Source organism: Procambarus clarkii, chromosome 85, assembly GCF_040958095.1.
Source record: "Procambarus clarkii isolate CNS0578487 chromosome 85, FALCON_Pclarkii_2.0, whole genome shotgun sequence".
NCBI lineage: Eukaryota > Metazoa > Arthropoda > Malacostraca > Decapoda > Cambaridae > Procambarus > Procambarus clarkii.
Genome location: NC_091234.1, coordinates 21452854 through 21477072, shown reverse-complemented (window position 1 = coordinate 21477072; position 24219 = coordinate 21452854). Strand labels below are relative to the sequence as shown.

General features: G+C 45.0%; 1 protein-coding gene across 2 annotated transcripts in view; it reads left to right on the top strand.

Moving 5' to 3' along the window:
* The window catches only part of Rpn5 (regulatory particle non-ATPase 5), a 37036-nt gene extending 23128 nt beyond the window's left edge, over positions 1-13908 (top strand). For both annotated transcript variants that reach the window (XM_045728479.2, XM_045728480.2), the window contains exons 5-9: positions 2498-2634; positions 4893-5117; positions 11332-11491; positions 12148-12225; positions 13421-13908. In XM_045728479.2, the coding sequence (XP_045584435.2) occupies positions 2498-2634; positions 4893-5117; positions 11332-11491; positions 12148-12225; positions 13421-13645 (825 nt within the window). In that variant the 3' untranslated portion in view covers positions 13646-13908. The remainder of the gene's footprint in view (positions 1-2497; positions 2635-4892; positions 5118-11331; positions 11492-12147; positions 12226-13420) is intronic.
* The last annotated feature ends 10311 nt before the right edge of the window (positions 13909-24219 follow it).

The window sequence follows — 24219 nt, the reverse complement described above, 5'->3', positions numbered from 1 at the left end:
CCGGAACAACCGTGGACATTTTCAAGAGGAAACTAGATTTATTCCTCCAAGGAGTGCCGGACCAACCGGGCTGTGGTGGGTATGTGGGCCTGCGGGCCGCTCCAAGCAACAGCCTGGTGGACCAAACTCTCACAAGTCAAGCCTGGCCTGCGGGCCGCTCCAAGCAACAGCCTGGTGGACCAAACTCTCACAAGTCAAGCCTGGCCTGCGGGCCGCTCAAAGCAACAGCCTGGTGGACCAAACTCTCACAAGTCAAGCCTGGCCTCGGGCCGGGCTTGGGGAGTAGAAGAACTCCCAGAACCCCATCAACCAGGTATCAACCAGGTATCAACCAGTGTGTGTCCCTAGTGCCTGCGTGTCCTGCTTGGCCTTTATCTCCAGGTCCTGGTAAGCCTCGTGGACCTTGGGTGTGGATCGTCTTTGATTCACCCACCAAGCCTGCACTCACTAGTTGCAAGTTCAAGGGGTTTCCTTTGGCTTTTATATATACCAGTGGTTATTCATACTGTCTATGCTGTTCTAATTAGTTTCTCATTCTGGCCTCTTTACTTTAGGTATTTGAACTATGGTTTCCTCCCATGATGAATTCCAATTTTCCTCATTTTTGTGGTTAGCTACAGGGATCCACCATTTGGCCCCACCAACCAACATTGAATGTAATAAAATGTCTCTTTCTGATGGGGTAAAGGCTCTGTGGCTCTCTAGATCCTCTGATGCCTGGATAGTTTGCCACATCATTTTCTGCATTGTAATACATTTGTCTTTGGTCTTCGGTAGGCCTTTAAGGACTTGCAAGGGCTGAGGAGACTTACAGGGTGTTGAGCTATCTCAATGCAAGTAACTACAGGAAGCCACGGAGGGCCAACCTTATCCACATTCCTCCACATAAAATAGCATTTCATTATAGTCAGTGCTGGCTTTTAATCCTCCCTTTCATCAGTTTCATTCCTTGTTAATTATTTAAAGTAATTAACACTTTGGCGTACCCAGCACGCCACCCCTCAACTGTGCAATTTGGGTCCCAGCGTTTCACGGGAGCGCGCGTTAATTCTGGAAAGTGTATACTCTCTTCAACTTTGTCACCTCAATTCTTGTCCTACGAGATTAAATTTGGTATCATTGTGTTCGCAATAGAATTCTCTACAGCACTAAATGCATATAAACTCCAAAAGTCCGGCTAATTACCCGCAGCAAACAGAGAAAGTGCGAACGAGTCATCCAAGAGCGCACAAAAGCGATATAATGTGTTCACTCTTTTCACTCTGGTCACCTCAATTTTTGTCCTAGGTCTTTCATTTTAGTATCAATGGGTTCGCAATAGAATTCTCTAGAGGAATATTAGCATATAAAATAAAAAACCTGGTCACGCTCCAACCGCTGACTAGTTGAAGACGGGCCATGCGTTAGCCGCGAGTGAACGCCCAGACGCCTTCCAGCTACACTCCCAATTCCTGCCCACAAATGTTTAGTATTTAGTATTTTAGTATATTTAGTATTATAGATTAGTATTTTTTGTGTAGTAGTTGTACATCACATAAGCATTGTAGATAGCCATTTGCACAAAATAGATGGTCATTTTCTTCGTCCATTTGTGAGTTTTCCTTATGAAGTGATAATATTTGATCATTTGGTCAAAGTAATCAACACCTTTCATGTTTGTATTGTAGTCACAGATTGCATTCGGCTTGTTGACAGTTACCAAACAGTCCCCAAGAAATCGGATAAAAACCTGATTTTTGGCGATTATTTTAGTGGATGACACAGCATTGCGTCATGCCCGTGATTACCGACAGTAAACGGATAACGCAGCATTGCGTCATGCCCGGGCGAATGTGTTATTATCAATGTCTTTATAAAGAAGACTTACATAATAGTTCAATTGAAATAAAGTTAAAATTTGGTGATAAAGGTTTTTAAATGGAGAGTTTTCAGTGCTTACTAAATCAGCATACACCTGCAAATATTGGAAACAAATTAGTTACAAGTTTGTTACAATTGTTTACATTTAGACATTTGCAATGTTTATATATGCAAGGTATTTTTTCTTTGTATGTTTTATTATTTTTGTGGTGCTGCAGGTGGACACTATTTTAAGGTGAAAGTAGAAAACAGTGTAGAGAAACAAGGAGAGCTTGTGTATCTACCCTGAAAACACAAACCGAAAATGTTTCTATTTTCCGCTTGCTACAACTTGTAATAAAGTTGTTACATCTTGGCTTAACGTGTTTATGATGTATTAGAATGTTGTTACAACTTGCTATATTGGTTGTTATAATTGGTTAGGTGTTAAAACTTGTTCAAACGTTGTACCAACGTCGTAGTTTCGGTGTGTGTTTGGCGGGTGGCTCTTCCTAAAGCATGAATCTCTAGCTCCTTATGCGCTGCCTTCTTGTCTTGTGGTCTAAAAATAAATGTAATGCTAGAGTGGTTTAAAAATTAACACCTGTAATTTACCTTAATTAGGATTTGAGGTTAAATTGACCGCTTTAACCACCAGGTTGAAATGATACTGGAGCAGATGCGCTTGTGCTTATTGAAGAAGGATTTTGTACGTACACAGATTATCTCCAAGAAGATTAGTACAAAATTCTTTGATACCGAAGAAGTGGATGATTTGAAACTTAAGTTCTATAAGTAAGTTTTTCTGTTCTTTGTATATAAACTGATTGGTTAATTTTTCTCATTGTTATGAAATAGTGAAAATATAATGCAGTTGAGGTGATAATATGTAGAGAATGGAAGCAATGTGAGGGTTTAGAGCAAGGTTCTCCTTCCTCTCCCGGCTGCTCTCACAAATATGGCTATTGTTGTCTTTCTTCTTATGGTGTTTACTGACTTAATGTTCCCTTCATGATCCTTCACGCCTATACACAACACTGCTTGCTTACCATTGGCTGTTATCAATTTATAATGCCGTGCTCCTTTGTTCCGTTGTATTACTTTAGCGTGACACACTTGTATTTATTTGATTTCTCTTTTTAGCTTACTTCTCCTTCTTTACTTGGTTATTGATAAAGCTTCTCACTTTTATGTAGCTTTTTAATAGATTTTCTGGGAGGTAGAGCCCCTTGTGGCTTCCTGAAGCTACCGTCTCTAGTGTAGGTGCCAGTCAGTTGCCGAGTTTTCTGGCCTACTGGGGACCCCAGCACCGGAAGCTGGTCGCCTCAGAGGTACAGGGAGCTGTGGCATTTATATATTAAGATATTCATTTATGCCACCACCGAGGAAAGCATTGGAAGTCAATGAGAGAAAAAACACAGCTATGTGCCTCCAAGACCTGCAGACACAAAAATGGCCACAGAACTCGCCACACTGTGTAAAGAAAGGATTGAAAATGTTATTATGTTTTGTGTCCGGAGGCTACTCTGTCGCTACCTTTGTACCACCTCTTCTGCTTCGATGGATGCCTTGTGGGTTGATCCTGTTTCCTTGGTCCCCTGTTCCAAGGCATGTCTTTCTCAGATCGTTCACAGTGTCATTAGGTCTAGCCAGCCTGCGGTCTACCCTCATGCCCATGACATTCTTAAATATGCCGCTCTTTCGGCTGTTTTTGCTAATATGTCCTGGGCTGATATTAGGGTGCGGGGGGTTCTGGAGGTCGAACAAGGTTTTTGGTGGCCATGTATCTGGTTAGTGTTCCAGATCTCAGCGCCCCTGTGTGGCCTTGGGTTGGCTTTCTTGGCTGACTGTCTTCTTTGTTATGATGCCTGCAGTGCTCTCTCTTTCCTGGTAAGTGCCTGGTTCTTCCTTCTCCATGAGGTAATTAGTTTCAGGGAGCCACAAGGGGCTCCTTCCCAGAAAACCAACAATGAGTGTAATGAAACGGCAATTTGTAGGTGAGCCCTGGTGGCTCCCTGGCACCCTGCCTTCCCTAGGGAGTTGGATTTCTTGCATTATTTATTGAACTGATGGTGAAGAGGCCTGTGAACTGTGGCCTGCCTCCTCCTCCCCCGAATTGAGGGGAAAGGGTTACCTTTCCTTGCGATGATTTCAGGGCTTAAGAGTCTCCACAGCCCAGTCCTCGACTAGGCTTCCTGCTTACTGGACTGGTCACCCAGGCTGTTGGACGTGGATGCTCGCAGCCTGACATATGAATCACAGCCTGGTTGATCAGGTATCCTTTGGAGGTGTTTATCAAGTTCTCTCTTGAACACTGCGAGTGGTCGGCCAGTTATGCCCCGTATGTGTAGTTGAAGCGTGTTGAACAGTCTCAGCTTCTGATGTTGATAGTTCTCCCTTAGCGTACCTGTTGCGCCTCTGCATTTCAGCGGAGGTATTCGGCACATCCTGCCATACCTTCTTGTCTTGGGGTGGGGCAAATAAGTGAGCGATAGTTTTATAACATTTTCGATCATTTGTTATATAGTTTGGAAAGTTCTGTGGCCGTTTTTGTGTCTGCAGGTCTTGAAGGCACCCAGCTGTGGTTTCTTTTCTTTCACTGACTTTTTGGATGCCTTCCTCATTGGTGTCATAAATAAGTAACTTAATATATAAATAACATGGCTTCCTGCACCTCTGTGAGGGGAGCAGGTTCTGGTGCTGGGTTAGGCCAGAAAACTGTGCAACTTACGGCACCTAGTAGATGGCACTTACATCAGAGATGGTAGCTTCAGGGAGCCACCAGGGCTCACCCAGAAATTGGCATTTCATTGCACTCAACGCTAGTGTTTTTGTTTCAAAATTTAGAGACTTTTTTTTTCAGTAGCTAATTGACGTTTATCACTGAAATACACATTAAATAGTGTTTTGTTATTAAAACCAGCCTGGGCTAATGTATTAAATATTGGCAGTTATGGAAAAACCTAATATTTTGTTTACTCTCCCTTAATTTTTGTTGTTGTTTTCTAATATTCGTTATCTTATATACATTGTATGATATTCCTTATCTACAGCTTAATGATTGAGCTGGATAGCCACGAAAGCTCATTCCTGAGTATATGTCGCCACTACCGGGCCATCTACGATTCCAAGAGTGTTCAGGAAAACGAAGTAGAGAAGAAGAGAGTACTGAAGCACGTGGTTTTATTCATCATTTTGGCACCGTACGATAACGAACAGAGTGACCTCCTTCATCGTATCAAAGAAGACAAGACACTAGAAGATATTCCACAGTATAGGTAGGAGAAACAGGTGCACAGTTAACTAAGTTCATCTTAGATTTTGTAAGAAAATCTTTGGAGTCACAGGTGGATTGACCCAGCATCCTGGGTCACCCGAGGTGTGGGGTCTTAACCCAGCATCCTGGGTCACCTGAGGTGTGGGGTCTTAGCCCACTAACCAGGATACACTAAGGTGTGCTTCTGGGCTGACCCAGGATACAGGTCCAATGTCCTGCTCCAATGATACTCTCGGATATATCACATAATTGTGGTTTCATAGAGTATTCTATTTTGTATATTAAAGTTTGAAAGTACATGAGACAACCTGATGTAGAATTATAATTTGATGGTCTTTTTAAAACGCTAAGTAAAACTGTATTAGGTGATTGATGAAGATTAAGCCACCCAAAAGGTGGCACGGGCATGAATAGCCCGTAAGTGGTGGCCCTTTTGAGCCATTACCAGTATCAATAGATGATACTGGAGATCTGTGGAGGTGCGACTTCACCCTGCGTGACGGGAGATGTCTCCCGTGTGTATTAGGTGAATTTATCCTAATGTTGTAAGTGGCGGCCCTTTTGAGCCATTACCAGTATCAGTAGATGATACTGGAGATCTGTTGAGGTGCGACTGCACCCTGCGTGACGGGAGATGTCTCCCGTGTGTATTAGGTGAATTTATCCTAATGTTACAAGTTCTCTTGTACAATAGACAATAACTATTGTCTTATTAAAAGCTGTATATTGTAGCACTTTCCTGCCTTTCCTGGCAGGTGTTTCTTGCCTCTCAGGTGTTAATTGAAATAGGAAGCATCATTAAAATTAATGTTGTGCAGTACTGTATTTGAATATTTGTCGAGAGTACTTGTATCTGGTCGCTGCCACACCCAGGGTCTGGTCGCTGCCACACCCAGGGTCTGGTCGCTGCCACACCCAGGGTCTGGTCGCTGCCACACCCAGGGTCTGGTCGCTGCCACACCCAGGGTCTGGTCGCTGCCACACCCAGGGTCTGGTCGCTGCCACACCCAGGGTCTGGTCGCTGCCACACCCAGGGTCTGGTCGCTGCCACACCCAGGGTCTGGTCGCTGCCACACCCAGGGTCTGGTCGCTGCCACACCCAGGGTCTGGTCGCTGCCACACCCAGGGTCTGGTCGCTGCCACACCCAGGGTCTGGTCGCTGCCACACCCAGGGTCTGGTCGCTGCCACACCCAGGGTCTGGTCGCTGCCACACCCAGGGTCTGGTCGCTGCCACACCCAGGGTCTGGTCGCTGCCACACCCAGGGTCTGGTCGCTGCCACACCCAGGGTCTGGTCGCTGCCACACCCAGGGTCTGGTCGCTGCCACACCCAGGGTCTGGTCGCTGCCACACCCAGGGTCTGGTCTGGTCGCTGCCACACCCAGGGTCTGGTCTGGTCGCTGCCACACCCAGGGTCTGGTCTGGTCGCTGCCACACCCAGGGTCTGGTCTGGTCGCTGCCACACCCAGGGTCTGGTCTGGTCGCTGCCACACCCAGGGTCTGGTCTGGTCGCTGCCACACCCAGGGTCTGGTCTGGTCGCTGCCACACCCAGGGTCTGGTCTGGTCGCTGCCACACCCAGGGTCTGGTCTGGTCGCTGCCACACCCAGGGTCTGGTCTGGTCGCTGCCACACCCAGGGTCTGGTCTGGTCGCTGCCACACCCAGGGTCTGGTCTGGTCGCTGCCACACCCAGGGTCTGGTCCGGTCGCTGCCACACCCAGGGTCTGGTCCGGTCGCTGCCACACCCAGGGTCTGGTCCGGTCGCTGCCACACCCAGGGTCTGGTCTGGTCGCTGCCACACCCAGGGTCTGGTCGCTGCCACACCCAGGGTCTGGTCTCTGCCACACCCAGGGTCTGGTCTGGTCACTGCCACACCCAGGGTCTGGTCTGGTCGCTGCCACACCCAGGGTCTGGTCTGGTCGCTGCCACACCCAGGGTCTGGTCTGGTCGCTGCCACACCCAGGGTCTGGTCTGGTCGCTGCCACACCCAGGGTCTGGTCTGGTCGCTGCCACACCCAGGGTCTGGTCTGGTCGCTGCCACACCCAGGGTCTGGTCGCTGCCACACCCAGGGTCTGGTCTCTGCCACACCCAGGGTCTGGTCTGGTCGCTGCCACACCCAGGGTCTGGTCTGGTCACTGCCACACCCAGGGTCTGGTCTGGTCGCTGCCGCACCCAGGGTCTGGTCTGGTCACTGCCACACCCAGGGTCTGGTTGCTGCCGCACCCAGGGTCTGGTCTGGTTGCTGCTGCACCCAGGGTCTGGTCGCTGCCACACCCAGGGTCTGGTCACTGCCACACCCAGGGTCTGGTCGCTGCCGCACCCAGGGTCTGGTCTGGTCACTGCCACACCCAGGGTCTGGTCGCTGCCGCACCCAGGGTCTGGTCGCTGCTGCACCCAGGGTCTGGTCTGGTCGCTGCCGTACCCAGGGTCTGGTCGCTGCCACACCCAGGGTCTGGTCTGGTCACTGCCACACCCAGGGTCTGGTCGTTGCCGCACCCAGGGTCTGGTCTGGTCGCTGCCACACCTAGGGTCTGGTCTGGTCACTGCCACACCCAGGGTCTGGTCGCTGCCACATCCAGGGTCTGGTCTGGTCGCTGCCGCACCCAGGGTCTGGTCACTGCCACACCCAGGGTCTGGTCTGGTCACTGCCACACCCAGGGTCTGGTCGCTGCCACACCCAGGGTCTGGTCTGGTCGCTGCCACACCCAGGGTCTGGTCTGGTCGCTGCCACACCCAGGATCTGGTCGCTGCCACACCCAGAGTCTGGTCTGGTCGCTGCCACACCCAGGGTCTGGTCTGGTCTGGTCGCTGCCACACCCAGGGTCTGGTCTGGTCACTGCCGCACCCAGGGTCTGGTCGCTGCCACACCCAGGGTCTGGTCTGGTCGCTGCCACACCCAGGGTCTGGTCTGGTCGCTGCCGCACCCAGGGTCTGGTCTGGTCGCTGCCACACCCAGGGTCTGGTCGCTGCCACACCCAGGGTCTGGTCTGGTCGCTGCCGCACCCAGGGTCTGGTCGCTGCCACACCCAGGGTCTGGTCTGGTCGCTGCCACACCCAGGGTCTGGTCTGTTCGCTGCCACACCCAGGATCTGGTCGCTGCCACACCCAGGGTCTGGTCTGGTCGCTGCCACACCGAGGGTCTGGTCTGGTCGCTGCTGCACCCAGGGTCTTGTCGCTGCCGCACCCAGGGTCTGGTCGCTGCCGCACCCAGGGTCTGGTCGCTGCCGCACCCAGGGTCTGGTCGCTGCCGCACCCAGGGTCTGGTCGCTGCCGCACCCAGGGTCTGGTCGCTGCCGCACCCAGGGTCTGGTCGCTGCCGCACCCAGGGTCTGGTCGCTGGCACACCCAGGGTCTGGTCGCTGGCACACCCAGGTCTGGCTGCCTTTCCTATAAATTACTAATGCCTCATAATATTTCTTGCACGTATAGATTACTTAGGAGACCGTTGCACACTCTAGACACTGTGAAGGGAAAAGAAAAGATTGTTAATGTGTTCCAAAGTTTACTGAAAGACAGCCTAAAATATAACTAAGTAAACAGTAAAACAAAAAATTAATAAATCATTCCCCCCCCCCAAAAAAAAAAAATTATGCTAAAAATGTAAACATTTCCAATATTTTGACCCTAATTAGTTTATTAAAAAGTAATCTTCATATTGCCAAGTTACTTTTTAGATTTTTTTTATGTTTTTGAGAAACAATTTTTTTGGGGGAAGCCCCTTGTGGCTCCCTGATGCTATAGGTACCTGGGAGTTAGACAGCTGCTACGGGCTGCTTCCTGGGGATGTGTAACAAAAGGGAGGCCTGGTCGAGGATCGGGCCGCTGGGGTGCTAAGCCCTGAAATCATCTCTAAGCTAACCTCGAGAAGATATGTTGATGACTGGCTGGTGTGGGCTCCCAGCTGGTCCATGTGTCTGATGTCCAGGGATCTTGTTTTTTCTCAGCTCGCCGGGTTTGGGTTCCTAGTGAGCTGGCGGAAGTCCTATTTGGTTCTATCCCAGGTTCAGAATTGGCTTGGCCTCGTTTGGGATTCTTGGTCAACTTCACTGTCCCTGCCTCTGGCAGCCTTGACTCAGCTGCAGCACCACTGTATGTTGGTGTTAAGTGGATGCTGGGTGACCCAGCAGTTGCTCAAAAGCAGCTGTGTCGGAGCCTAAATTTTGTCTTTATTTCCCCTCGGGCAGAGCATGACTTTGGAAGTTGTTTTTAATTCTCGACGGCCGGCTCTTCCCTTGTGCCTGTGAACGCTGGGTGCGATCTTCGAGGGGGGGGGGGTGGATCTTTTGCCAACTGCTGTGCCTCCGGCTTCCTCTTCGGTCTTTTTGGGCTTTGGTTCTCTGGTGCCTTCCTCCACCCTCGCTCAGTGTCTTCACAGATGGCCCAGCACTTGTTTGGGGCTTTGTGACTAGCACTCACCAAGCTGGTCAAGGGCCATGGTCTTCTTGCCTTTGGCAAGAAGGCTCGCAGTACTGTGCGAGAGTGTGCGGCCATGTGCTGTGGAGGGCTAGAATCCCTCTGGGCTCTGTAGTCTGGCTTCATTTGGACACACTCTCCATGGTTCATTTTCTTAACGGGGGGAAATTCTCTATGGTCCCTGGCTCTTTGGAGCTGGACTGTACATGTAGTTCATCTTCTGGCTCCTTGGGGGTTCCTGTACTCTTTACGTTTACAGTACTTTTGTACTGTACATTTCTGTACTTTTTTGTTTTTTCCCAGTCCAGTTCTTGCTGTGTCCTAGTAAAATTGGAGATACATACAGGGGAATGATGATGATTGTGGCTTCTTGGTGTCTGGTCTACCTTTGGTTTCTGGTGCTGCTTGTTCAGTGTCTGAACCCGGCTGTTTTCTCATGGTTCCACCTCTTTCAGAAGATTGGTCCGATGACGTACCTTGCAGCTTCTGCCTTTTCCTCTGATCTAAGCCTCTGGAGCTTCTGAAGTATGTTTAATTGCCATTTCTATGGTGATCAAGTGGCTGGTTTGTTGGTGTCCCACCTGCAGTCCTCTCGGTGACAATATGAAGTCTCATGGCATACTTTCCTCCATTTCCTCGCCCTTCGTTGTTGCTCTTCGCTGTTGGTTTCATATGTATACAGTATTACACATTTTGAAATTTATAACTCAATAAGACTATAAATTAGGTTGTAAATTAGAAACAAATTGTCAAATCTAAAGAACAATAAACATTACATATAATATGTATAAATAAGAATGACTTTGAAACTACTGTATAGCTTATTTGTACATTTGAAGTTGCTGAAATTCACTATTGAGTAAATATAGATCAAAGATGGTGCCATTAGTAGAAGAGGGTGGAGAGTCTCCTCATACTTTACACTTCTGCTGCATCTGATGCATCCACTACTGTGGTCAAGTTTCAACCAAATTCCTTTTAAACAATTGAGAAAAATGAATGAGAAACAAAAAACATAAGTTTGCATATCCAAAAATACTTACTTGCATGTTATGTGTTATTTCTCTGGTTAATGCATTTATTTGATGGCATATGACAAATTGACATGCTGAAAGATGTGTATTCTTATAACCGAGTGGCAAATTTGTGGTGTTCATGGTGATGCTACCAGTGGTAATTGAAGGTGATGGTAGCATAGCTAGTGTGTGTCCACGGCTCTCTGATTAAAACCTGCATCATATAATCTAGTTTCCTGGGATGCTGAGCCGTATGGTGCCACAGAAGATTATATCTGGCCAGCTTGACGTGCGCACATCAGTATTTCGTTGCTCTGAGAAATATTTGCTCTTGTCCTCTTTACCTTGGTGCATGTGTTGTCTCGGTCATCAGTTGTCTAGCATCCACCACCTTGCTAGAGGAGGCGTGAGTGGTGACTGTACAGCACCTTCCCATGCCTGTACCTTGAGAGGGAGTGGAATGACCCTGAAACATGATCTTAGAGTTTTGTTGCCTAGTTAGTCTTTCTTACTTGTTGATTTAATGTTAAAGGGCTCTAAATGATTTCATCATATAGGGTGGTGTATTGTATTAACATATTTGTTCCCATTGTCATTGTGACAATAACATATCTGTCATTGTCACAACCCAGTTCAAATGTACACAAGAGGTTCAGCATGTGCAATGGATAATGGAAAGTTGTATGTTTAGGGAGATTCTTATTTTAAGTAACATTAATTCTATGTAATGTATTGAATTGTGGCCCAAAAATGCTATAATTATGATTAATTTCTGGAAATTTTCAGAGACCTTTTGCAATTGTTTGTAACTGCCGAGTTAATCAAATGGTCTCGGCTGTGTGATGTGTACGAGGCAGAGCTGAGGTCAGAAGCTACGACAGTGTTTCCAAACAATGAAGAGGGCAACGACCGCTGGACAAAGCTCAAAAACCGTGTGGTTGAGCATGTAAGTTTGTTTTCATGTTTTTATTATGGCAAGTATTCATGTTCTTTCTTGAGATAGCTTACGGGGTTTTTTTTTCTCCCAATGGGGTGAGAATAGCTTGAGCTACCTCATCCCTTTGTGTGTATTTTACCTCAATAAACTTATTTCAATTTCAATTCAAGGAAGGTTTCAATTCAATATCTTGACAATCCTAATTGTATTTACTTAAAATATAGAATAGGGAAAAATTGCTTGACCTTGACCATCTAAGAAAGTTTGGTGCATTCAAACTGCACTAAAAGTAACACTACAATCTAGTCTGTTGATATTCTTCAATTCCCCTTTTTCTTGACAGTGAAAAATTTATTGCAACTTCTTTATGGGTCATGAATATTGGCCATCAGTTTCCTACTGTACATCGAAGTACTCTGCTGGAAGCTATTAACACTTTCGCCCACCGATGATGAAGTATGGAGTCAAAATTTTAGTACAGTATCTCCATAGATATTACATACTGCAGTAGGGAACACACACATTGTTCCAGCCCTCTTAACACCCTTTATGTAATAATTTTGTAATGGCTCATGAAATAAATAAGTACAGTATGCATTCAGGCTAGTCCGAACATTTTCCAGTTTAGAATTTTATTTTATTTTTTTTTCCCTGTATTTTTACAGAATATTCGGATGATGGCCAAGTATTATACTAGGATCCACTTGAAGAGAATGGCAGAGCTCTTGGACCTTTCAGTTAAGGTGAGTGTGCTTTCACTTGATAAATTTGGTCAGCTCTCGAGTGAGTGGCCCTCTAGGGGCCTCGTAGCCTGGTGGATAGCGCGCAGGACTCGTAATTCTGTGGCGCGGAATTCGATTCCCGCACGAGGCAGAAACAAATGGGCAAAGTTTCTTTCACCCTGAATGCCCCTGTTACCTAGCAGTAAAATAGGTACCTGGGTGTTAGTCAGCTGTCACAGCCTGCTTCCTGGGGGTGGAGGCCTGGTCGAGGACCGGGCCGCGGGGACACTAAAGCCCCGAAATCATCTCGAGATAATCTCAAGATACACCATCTGTTGAATAACCAATTCAGTCATCTTTGATGCAGTACTTGGAACTAGGTGTGGAGGATGTTGTTCAGGATCAGGGACTTGCATCATGGCAGCAAAGTGGTTTGTCAGTAGATCAGCCTTCTGATTGGTGGTTGCAACAGCTCCATCCTCCTGGAGGATGAGGCAGGATTGTATCCTTGGATGAGTATCCTGCCAATCTTTTACCAGGGACCACCAGACCTTGGATCCAACCCTTCCAGACGCAAATTTTCTTTGAGTTTCTAATTCTCATCTGGTTTTGGCCCACTTTTGAATCCCTATGACAAGATTGCCTGAATGTTCCTGTAACTGTCTCCTACAATCTCTCTCAGTATCTCAATCTAACAATATCTCAATGTCTTGGAACATTGGCTGTCTCCTACATTCTCTCAATATCTCAATCTAACAATCTCTCAATGTCTTGTCTTAATCTCTCAATATATATGTCTTTTTCTCACTCTGTATCTCTCAATCTCTCAATATCTTAATCTCTCAATCTGTCAATACATATCAATTTCTCAGTCTCTTTCCAAATATCTCACAATCTCGCCATCTCTCTCTCAATATATATATTTATCAGTCTTGCATACAATCTCTCTCAATATTTCTCACACCATATATCTTAATATTTATATCAGTCTCAATCTCTTACAATTTATCACATTCTTACAAGCTTTTTCAATATCTCTGTTTCTTTAATTTACATATGATTGTGTTTCTTTTAATAGTAGAAGGCTGAGTATATGCAGTACATATCCTGTATTTGAAATGTATAAATCCAGTTGCCTGCTCATCAGTGTTAGTGGAATGTATTTTATTGGCATGTTGTGATGGGTGCAGTATGTCTCATTATATTGCTTCCCTAGGAGAGCGAAGAGTTCCTGTGTCAACTGGTAGTTTCTGGAACGGTCATAGCACGCATGGACAGACTCGAGGGAGTGGTCAACTTTGGAACAACCCCCGAACATTCCCAGCTTCTGAATAGCTGGTCTGACTCCCTGCATCACCTCATGGCTCTTGTCAACAAAACTACACACTTGATCAACAAGGAAGAAATGGTTCACAAGCATCTTCTGACAGTCAAGGAATGAGGGTTTCCCAAGCAGTTGGTGAGACGGTTCTTAACGTACTTGTAGAAGATACCGGGCTCTGTTAAATAATTTTTTACGTATTCTGTAGATGTATTTGGTCATGATGCAAATATTGTCCTTATACATACATTTATTATATCAAATTAAAAAATGTATTAATTAATATTGCAACCATATATTATTTGACAACACAAGGATCAACATCACTATTACGGCATATTGTATTTAATAAATTTTGTAAACAAATAATGGAACCAAAAGTATTTCTGCTGTTATTTTCCTCTATAAATTGTTGATTTGGTGAAGCAAAATAGGTAAATAGGTATGGCATTCTTCCATCAATGACTTGTTAGGAATCTTGTTTGGGAATACTTTCTTTTTTGGGAGGGGGAGGGGGGGGGGGAAGGAACCTTTGTGGCTCCCTGGAGATACTTTCACTGATAGTGTACTATCTACTGGGTCGCATCAACTGCAGAGCTGTACTGGGCCTACCGGGGACCGAGAAGCAGAACCCAGCCTCCCTCCCTCCTCCCTCACAAAGGCACATGGAGCAATGGCATTTATAAAATAAATAAATAAATGTTTATTTAGATAAGGTACATACATACAAGAGATTTTACAAAGATTGATGGATTTATAGATAGAGCTAGTACATACAATGCCTAAAGCCACTATTACGCAAAGTGTTTCGGGCATTTATCTATTTATTAAAGCCACCACCGGGAAATACACCCAGAAAGTTAGCGAGACAAATCAAACCACAGTTGGCTAAAGAAGAGACCATAGCCTCGACAATGCAAACAATGTACAATAAATGATAGGAAAGTTTCAAAACAATCGCCAGCTCATTTGCCCCACCTTCCCCACTTGTTTGGGGGAAGGGGGGGGAAGAAAGTAGCTTGCAGTCAGCCGGCGAACACAGCCCCCTTAGTTTTATGCTGATTTGTGTAGTGTGTGTATGAGGTTGCCTCTCTCCGCTTGGGTTCAGGCCATCTGCTTCAGCTAAGTACTGTACAACTAGTGGTTTCATACCTTCAATGGCTTTTCTTTACACTGTTCAGTGTAGCATGAGCCTGAGACTAGATTCACGAGGCAGTTATGCAAGCACTTACGAACATGTACACCTTTCCTCAATCTTTGACGGATTTGGTTACATTTATTAAACAGTTTACAAGCACGAAAACTTGCCAATCAAATGTTTTTATTGTTATCAACAGCCTCCTGGTGCTTTGGAGCTAATTAACTGTTTATTAATTGTAAACAAAGCGGCCAAAGATTGAGAAAAGATGTACAGGTTCGTAAGTGCTTGTGTAACTGCTTCGTTAATCTAGCCCCAGGACTTTAGGATGCTTGGAGCTGCATGTGTACAGGGTTTTCTTCCCTGTGTGCTCCCTAGTGCTGCCCTTACACTTCAGGGTTCTCGTCCCTGGGGTTTTCAGGGGTTGCTCCCTTAGAGGGCCCTCTTCGCTTGTGATGGTCCTTGCTCAAGGTGAGAAGGTTCCTTGGGTTTCCTGTCTTTACTCAGGTATGGTGCAGCTTTTGCTGGCTTGGGGTGCACTGGATGTTTGTGTGCTATACATCAGCGCACCAGGCTCGGCCTTCTCGGCTGTTGTAGCCAGGTTGTGCTGGCCTACTATGCTGTTTCTATGCTTTAGTTTACTTTTGCATTTTGAGACATGGACATCGTCCTGAAAGTGTTGGATCTGTTGGTGTAGATTTGGCAGAGTATTCTTTTAGGTCTGGTTTGGGTTCCCAGCCAGCTTGTGTGTATACTTGCTTCAGATCTAGTTCTTTCCCAGCTTGCCAGGTTTGGGTTCCTGGGGCCAGATTCACGAAGCGGTTATGCAAGCACTAATGAAACTGTGCATCTTTCCTCAATCTTTGGCGGCTTTGTTTACAATTATTAAACAAGGAGCTCCGAAGCACCAGGAGACTGTTGATAACAATAATAACAGTTGACTGGGAGGTTTTCATGCTTGTAAACTGTTTAATAATTGTAACCAAAGCCGTCAAAGATTGAGCAAAGATGTTCACGGTCGTAAGTACTTGCACAACTGCTTTGTGAATCTGGCCCCTGGTGAACTGGTGGAAGTCCCACTTGGTTCCATCCCGAGTTCGGACTTAGCTGGGCCTAGTTTGGGACTCTTGGTTGGCACCTCTCGTCCCGCTTCCGGTAGCCTTGCTCCAGCTGCAGTGCTACTGTCTGTTGGTATTTAGTTGGCCTTGGGTGACTTGGCAGTTACTTGTTACTAGGCAGTTGCAGGCGATGAGTCACAATAACGTGGCTGAAGTATGTTGACCAGACCACACACTAGAAGTTGAAGGGACGACGACGTTTCGGTCCGTCCTGGACCATTCTCAAGTCGATTCGACTTGAGAATGGTTCAGGACGGACCGAAATGTCGTCGTCCCTTCAACTTCTAGTGTGTGGTCTGGTCAACATACTAGGCAGTTACTTCCGCGGCTGTGCGGGAGCCTCAACTTTGCCTGCCTTGTTTATCCCCTGGGCTGTATTTGGTTTTGGAGGCTTTTCTGGTCCAGGGCAGACCTTCTTGCTGTTCCCATGATCATTGTGTGTGAACCTGCACTGGGTGCGGTGTTGCTGGCTTCCTCTTTGGGTTTTTCAGGTGTCAGGGTCCTGGATCCTTCCTCTGCCTTCGCTCAACATTTTCACGGAAGCTCTTGGTTGTGGCTCTGTGATCAGCGCTCGCCAAGCCAGTCAGAGAGTAACGGTCTCCACTCCTTTGTCAGGCACACAGTACGGTCCAAGAGCTTGCAGCCTTGTAGCCTGCATTGAGGAAGGTTTGGACTCCACAGGGCTCCTTCATCTAGCTCCATTCAGACTGTTCCCCTAGGGTCCCACCCAGTGGGAGTTCCCTTTGGTCCCTTCCTTTTTGTAGCTGGACTCTATGGATTGCTCTTCCTCTGGCTTAACAGGGTTTGGTTCTCTGCACGGTTCATGTGAAAGGAGTGTCCAACATCCTTGCTGACGGTCTGTCCTGGTTCCTGCCTGTTACCACAGAGTGGATCATCGGTGCCGCTTCCTTCCTGTGGCTATGTCAGACTTTTGGGCACCTGGACATGGACCTCTTAATGTTGGTATGGTCTCTGCGCCTTCCCTTGTACCTCGATGCTGTTCCCTGATTACAGGTCTCTTGGGGCGGATGCCTTTCAGTTGGACTGGTTGCGGTGAGGGTTCCTTTACCTCTTTCCCTCTGTTCCAGCTGTGGCTCGAGGTTCTGTCCTGGCTGGAGTCCTATCGAAGAAGGGCTCTCCTAGCTCCCTGGTGGCTGGCTCAGTCTTGATTTCAGGTTTGTTTGGTGTAAATTTTTCACAGCTTTCAGAGGATAAGCCCACTGATGTACATGGCTGGTTTAACCACCTCCACTCTACTCATTTGGTATTTGTGACACAGGTTTATTGTCATGTATATAGGGATTAGGTGGCTGAGTTGGTGTTCCCTCTCCTATGGGCTTCCTCAAGGTGGCAGTACGAGGTTTCTTGGTGCTCTTTTTGCCACTTCATTTCCTTATGTCGTTTTTCTTCAGTTTCAGAGCAAGTGGTACTCCCCTTTCTTTCCTGGCTCTTTCTCAATTGGCATCTTATGCTGAATACTGTCGCATCATATCGTGCGGCAGTGTCAGGTCTACTGCAGCTGGCATTCAGTGTTGTTACTTCTGAAGAGTCATTGACCCTTTTCAGAAGATTAGAGAGTTTGGCTGCTGCATTGGGGCAGGCTGCTTTTGGGATGTGTGGCAATGTTCTAGCAGACGTCACTATGATCGCTTGCATGAGGTTTTCAGATGGTTAAGTTAATGGGAGTGTTTTCCCTAACTGTTAATAGTAGCTGGTCATTGCTTTTGTTTGGAGGCTGGTGGGATCCTCTGCATCTTGCCTCATTGATGGTGTGCAAGCGAATAACATCACCGTTAGTGTTTATGGTGGTGTTTTTGTTGCATACTTGGCAAAAACCTCTTTTAGGAGTAGTAGTTGGCACCTCAAGGCTTATGGAGTCCTGTCCGACCGCTTGGACCCCCTTCCTTTTCAACTCGGTTAAGAGTTGAAATGTGCATTATTCTATAGTGGGGGACAAATGCACTGGGTCATGGCCGAGTTGGCTGGTGTAGCGGTTATGTCAGCTGGGTGTAGGGGCACCAGCTGGGTGTGGGGGCACCAGGACACAGGTAGCGAGGTGGGCTGGTTGGCGAGGGTGACTGTGAGGAGGGGAGGGATGGTGTCGGTTTGGGAAGGGGTGGGGGGGGGGGGTTAGTATTGGTTGGGCTATGCACACGACATACTATAGCTTTCAGGGAGCTTTCCCGCGGCCTGGTTGCTGGACTAGTCAACCAGGCTGTTGGACACGACTGCTGGCAGCCTGACGATGAGTCACAGCCTGGTTGATCAGGTATCCTTAGGAGGTCCTTATCAAGTTCTCTCTTGAACACTGCGAGGGATCGGCCAGTTGTGTCCCTTATGTGTAGCGGAAGCGTGTTGGACAGTCTCGGGCCTCTGATGTTGATAGTTCTCTCTTGAACACTGTGAGGGGTCGGCCAGTTATACCCCTTATGTGTAGTGGAAGCGTGTTGAGCAGTCTTGGGCCTCTGATGGTGCCTCTACCTTTTATATATTACATATACACATTACTTATATATAAACAAAAATAAAAATATTTGTTTTACTAGCATCTTTGAAGTACAAGCTGGTCTTGGTAACCCAGAGGCAGTTAAATATGGTTGATGCCATATCATGCTGTCCATTGAAACTTCTGCTGCCACCCTACACTGGCCATTAAGTCCTTAATGCCCAGCCCATGATATGGGTCATTCTTTCCACAACGGATTGAATTTGCTGGTTACCATGGGGGTACCCAATCATATAATGTGTGAACCATATGGACAGCATCATCCAGTGCACATTTTTAGATGGCCTCAATGTTTTAATGTCCCACAACTGATCTTCCTCTTATCGACAAACTCCATGATTACCTTCCTATGATTATTTATATTCTAAACTACTTGTGCCAATGCTAGAGTACAATGCTGTACTCTGCCAGTTGCTTTCCACCACCCCATGACCTAATTGCTTTAATCAGTAAGCTAGCTTCAAGGAGCCGACAGGGCTCCCCACAGAAAATATATGCATGTATACAACTCAGTACAGTATGTACATGCTAACGCAAAAATAACATACAGTAGTAGGCTAGTTATCACTGGGGAATTTTTAAGGTCAGTTCTGAGTACTTTGTTAAGATTTTGTGTTGCCATAACATTTGTAGCAACTACATTAGAAATTATGTAGCAGCTACTTCAATGTTCCAAGAATTCCACATACTACAAATGACATCAAGCCATTCCCATCAACCAATTAACGAGCAGCCTTGCCCTACACCGATTGAGGTGGACAGGAACATTAGGCCATCTGACCACAGCATCTACTTCAACTGCTATTCTCACAAAATAGGAGCCAACAGTAACATCACCTCTTACTAGCTTTGATCCCACAAATAGTGACTGGACTATAGTGTCGAGTGCCATAATACGGCACTCGACAGCCACAATTTAGGGCTCATATTATCACGATGCTGTTGTATCATACAACAACTACTGCTGTAACCATTTACATCAAATATACAACTAGTTATCATATTGTGTGCTTATAACATTACATATTTTATTGGAGGGAAACATCTAAAGAAGTTGTACCTTCGAATAATCTTTATTTATTTAACTGTAAAATTACATTGCACTTTAAATCGTCAAGGCCACATGCATATTAAGCACGCTACAAGTTTACAATTGAAAGAAAACTATTTCCAGTTTACCAGTGAATAATAAGCGATACCAAGATCACTTGGGTCCTTTCACTACTACTCAGCCTGGCCAGACAATTCTGTTAACCAGTAAACTTTATGGGCATAATCCAAGCCTCTCTATCTATAATATACAATAAAACCGTTTTAAAACCACATATCCCTGTAATCTACAAGAAAACCAAACACACAATGCAATCTACAGCTATATCAAACATGCCCTGTAATCTACAGCTGCACCACACACTGTAATCTACAGCTGCACCACACACTGTAATCTACAGCTGCACCACACACTGTAATCTACAGCTACACCACACACTGTAATCTACAGCTGCACCACACACTGTAATCTACAGCTGCACCACACACTGTAATCTACAGCTGCACCACACACACTGTAATCTACAGCTGCACCACACACACTGTAATCTACAGCTGCACCACACACTGTAATCTACAGCTGCACCACACACTGTAATCTACAGCTGCACCACACACTGTAATCTACAGCTGCACCACACACTGTAATCTACAGCTGCACCACACACTGTAATCTACAGCTGCACCACACACTGTAATCTACAGCTGCACCACACACTGTAATCTACAGCTGCACCACACTGTAATCTACAGCTGCACCACACACTGTAATCTACAGCTGCACCACACACTGTAATATACAGCTGCACCACACACTGTAATCTACAGCTGCACCACACACTAATCTACAGCTGCACCACACACTGTAATCTACAGCTGCACCACACACTGTAATCTACAGCTGCACCACACTGTAATCTACAGCTGCACCACACACTGTAATCTACAGCTGCACCACACACTGTAATCTACAGCTGCACCACACACACTGTAATCTACAGCTGCACCACACACACTGTAATCTACAGCTGCACCACACACTGTAATCTACAGCTGCACCACACACTGTAATCTACAGCTGCACCACACTGTAATCTACAGCTGCACCACACACTGTAATCTACAGCTGCACCACACACTGTAATCTACAGCTGCACCACACACTGTAATCTACAGCTGCACCACACACTGTAATCTACAGCTGCACCACACACTGTAATCTACAGCTGCACCACACACTGTAATCTACAGCTGCACCACACACTGTAATCTACAGCTGCATCACACACTGTAATCTACAGCTGCACCACACACTGTAATCTACAGCTGCACCACACACTGTAATCTACAGCTGCACCACACACTGTAATCTACAGCTGCACCACACACTGTAATCTACAGCTGCACCACACACACACACACTGTAATCTACAGCTGCACCACACACACACACACACTGTAATCTACAGCTGCACCACACACACACACACTGTAATCTACAGCTGCACCACACACACACACACACTGTAATCTACAGCTGCACCACACACACACACACTGTAATCTACAGCTGCACCACACACTGTAATCTACAGCTGCACCACACACACTGTAATCTACAGCTGCACCACACACACTGTAATCTACAGCTGCACCACACACACTGTAATCTACAGCTGCACCACACACTGTAATCTACAGCTGCACCACACACTGTAATCTACAGCTGCACCACACACTGTAATCTACAGCTGCACCACACACACTGTAATCTACAGCTGCACCACACACTGTAATCTACAGCTGCACCACACACTGTAATCTACAGCTGCACCACACACACGCTGTAATCTGTTTCAATAGAGTGAACACAAACTGTTGGCGTAATTCTTAAGTATATAGTGACTTCAGTAACCCCCCCCCCCCTTTACTTAACCCTTGGCTGGTGGATATTAGGGACCCTGAAAGTATATACAGAAATATGGTGCATGCCTCAACCATTTTCTATTTTGGTTTTTATTGTTTTGCTAAATATATCGATAACAAAGACAAATTGAACTGTAATTCTGCCAACGCATATTAACAGGATTTACATTGAATTATGTAAATATTTTGTTTAGTGCGATCTATTCACTCGTAATTTGCATGTATGCATGTTTGATATTTTAACCTCTTTTATTAGAAAAACTAGAGTCATGCATACACATTACTGCTGTTAAATGTGGTTTTTTAATACCAATCTCATTAGCTGATCAAATAAATTACAGAAACTCTTTCTATGCATTATACAGTATACCAATGCACCAAATCCTGCAATTTAAGTATCTGTATATTTATAGCCTAAAATTTGCTTATATTACGGAAATATTATTGAAAATTTCATGAAAAGTTCATATCATCAACTGTGATTTATTCATATTTGTGTATGTGCTTCCCTGAAAACAGACACAGAGCATAGTACAGTACTGTCACAAACTGCACATTTTTCCATGTTGCTATAAACTAAAATGCACTATTTCTTTGATTAATTAAACCTAAGTTCAGGTACATATCACATCTAGCCGCCTGGACTCCTCTACACACGTTGAATAACAAACTAAAAATGACATTGCCCAAGTAACTTGCGTGATGCAGCAAGTCTTGGCTGCACCCAAAACTATATAATGACATCACTGCCCAACCCGTCCTCTTAAAAATAACGTCACTTTTGGCTGGTATGCACACTATGGCCAAATTTGGACGTAATTTGAAATGAAATCGACTCACAAAAGTGACGTTCTGTTCCGTTTTCTATTTGAGTCGTCCGGCCTACGCGCAGAGGTTATAAGAGGACACTTTAAATTAACGTTTTTCATAACGTTTTGAAACTTTATGAGAATTTCCTGCCCACCTAACCTATCAGAGGACCCTTAACTTACTGTTGTTGAAAAAACAAATCCCAAATTTATTTTCAATTTTTTTTCATTTTCAAATTACGTCTAAATTCGGCCATACGGACAAACGGCCAAAAGCGACGTTCTTTTTAAGAGGACAGGTTGCACTGCCATGGTAATGATTTATCTTAATTAAATTAACATAATTATTCAATAAGGAACATTAATCACTCAACTGCATAGAGCGTCTTAAGGCGCTATGAGCATTGTGCTTTTTTTTTTAATTAGGCCATATTTTAATGTTTTTTTAATGGTTTTCATCACAGTGACTTAAATGAAAATGGCCGAGTTTGGAAACATTTTAACATGAACATTAGCTGAACATTATAAAAACAACAAAAATGTCCTTAACAACTGCACCATGACATTTTTGCCAATAACAGATGCAACATTGCACCATTGCCGTGGTGCAGGAGGTTAAACCATACAGAATGAAATCACAAGTACTTTATGAATCTATGAATAAATATTGAACCCATACGGTGGAATTAGACCCGCGTCCCTGCACGTGCCCGAGGAGCTCAGGAATGTGGGTTTGACTTCTTCATATAGCCTCATTATTTATTCATTAAACATGCGCTGGATAAAGATTTTATACACTAAATTGGATTCTACCCTATAAAGCGTCTTTAATAAAATTTAACAAAAGACTTAATGAAATGGTAGTGATAATAATCATCTTTGTATTACTGTATATTAAATGTATTTAATAGCAAGAATGACTATGGACTTGACCAGAATGGAAGGACTGTTATTTGGCTGGTTAGTGCACTGATATTTAGGTCTTGCATACTTTAATTTCACTTCATTCTCATCTTGCACTTTGATTTAATTCAGCTGAATTTATCACTATATTAACCCTCTCGCTGCAACACCATTTCCATGGCTGCCAATGGTCGAAATGCAACAATAAAAATAACATTTTGGAGTTAAATTTTTGTATTACAGGTGTGTGTCTCTTATTGCATCAATCTCTGGCATCTTAAACTGTGTTATACAGTATTGTTTAGAACAAGTATATTTTGATTTCACTCCTGTTTGCATATATGATTTTTGGAACATGCGTTCCCTGCTTTTATTCTTTAATCCCTCTTGCTCTAATGTTCTTTCTGTTTTGCTTTTATGTACCATTTTACAGGCAGCCCGATCACTATCACCTTGTCTGTATGTAATTACCAAAGTGTAGTACAGGATGAAAGCTATGCTCGCGGTGTCCCGTCTTCCCAGTACACTTTATCATATAACACTTTGTAACTTCTACCTTGTAACTAGCTTTGTAACTTTGTTTTGGTCGCCACCACCTTCTCACTTAAATATTTCCAACCGTCTGCCACTCTGTTTGCAAAAGAAAACTTTCTAATATCCTTTTGGCACCTTTGTTTCCTTAGCTTGAATCTGTGACTGCTTGCTCTTGAAGTTGCTGGTTTCGGGAATTATTCTTTGTCTATTTGGTTGATTCCCGTTATTATTATTTAGGTGGTCATATCACCTCTCTTTCTTCTATCTTTGGCATATTTAACATCTCTAGCCTCTCTTTAGAACTGTTGTTTTTCAGTTCTGGAAGTCATTTTGTGGAATGCCTTTTGCACCTTTCCAGTTTATTGAGGTGCTTTTTGAAATATGGGCACAATACAACTGCTTTTACAATACAAAAATTTGCACAATACAAAATTTTAGTCTCAATAAAGTCATGAACAGTTTTAGTATTTCACCATCCATGTAATTAAAAGCAATTCTGAAGTTGAGAAGCGCCGTACATGCTCCTTGCATAATGTGTTTTGTGTGCTCCTCTGGTGAGAGTCTACAATCCAGAACCAATCCTAGATTTCTTTCTTTGTTAAGAGTTCTTCAAGTCCTTTCCACATAATTTGTAGGTAGAGTGTGGTCTATTTTCCCCCTATTCCACATTCTATAACATGGCATTTATTCACATTAAATTCCATTTGACA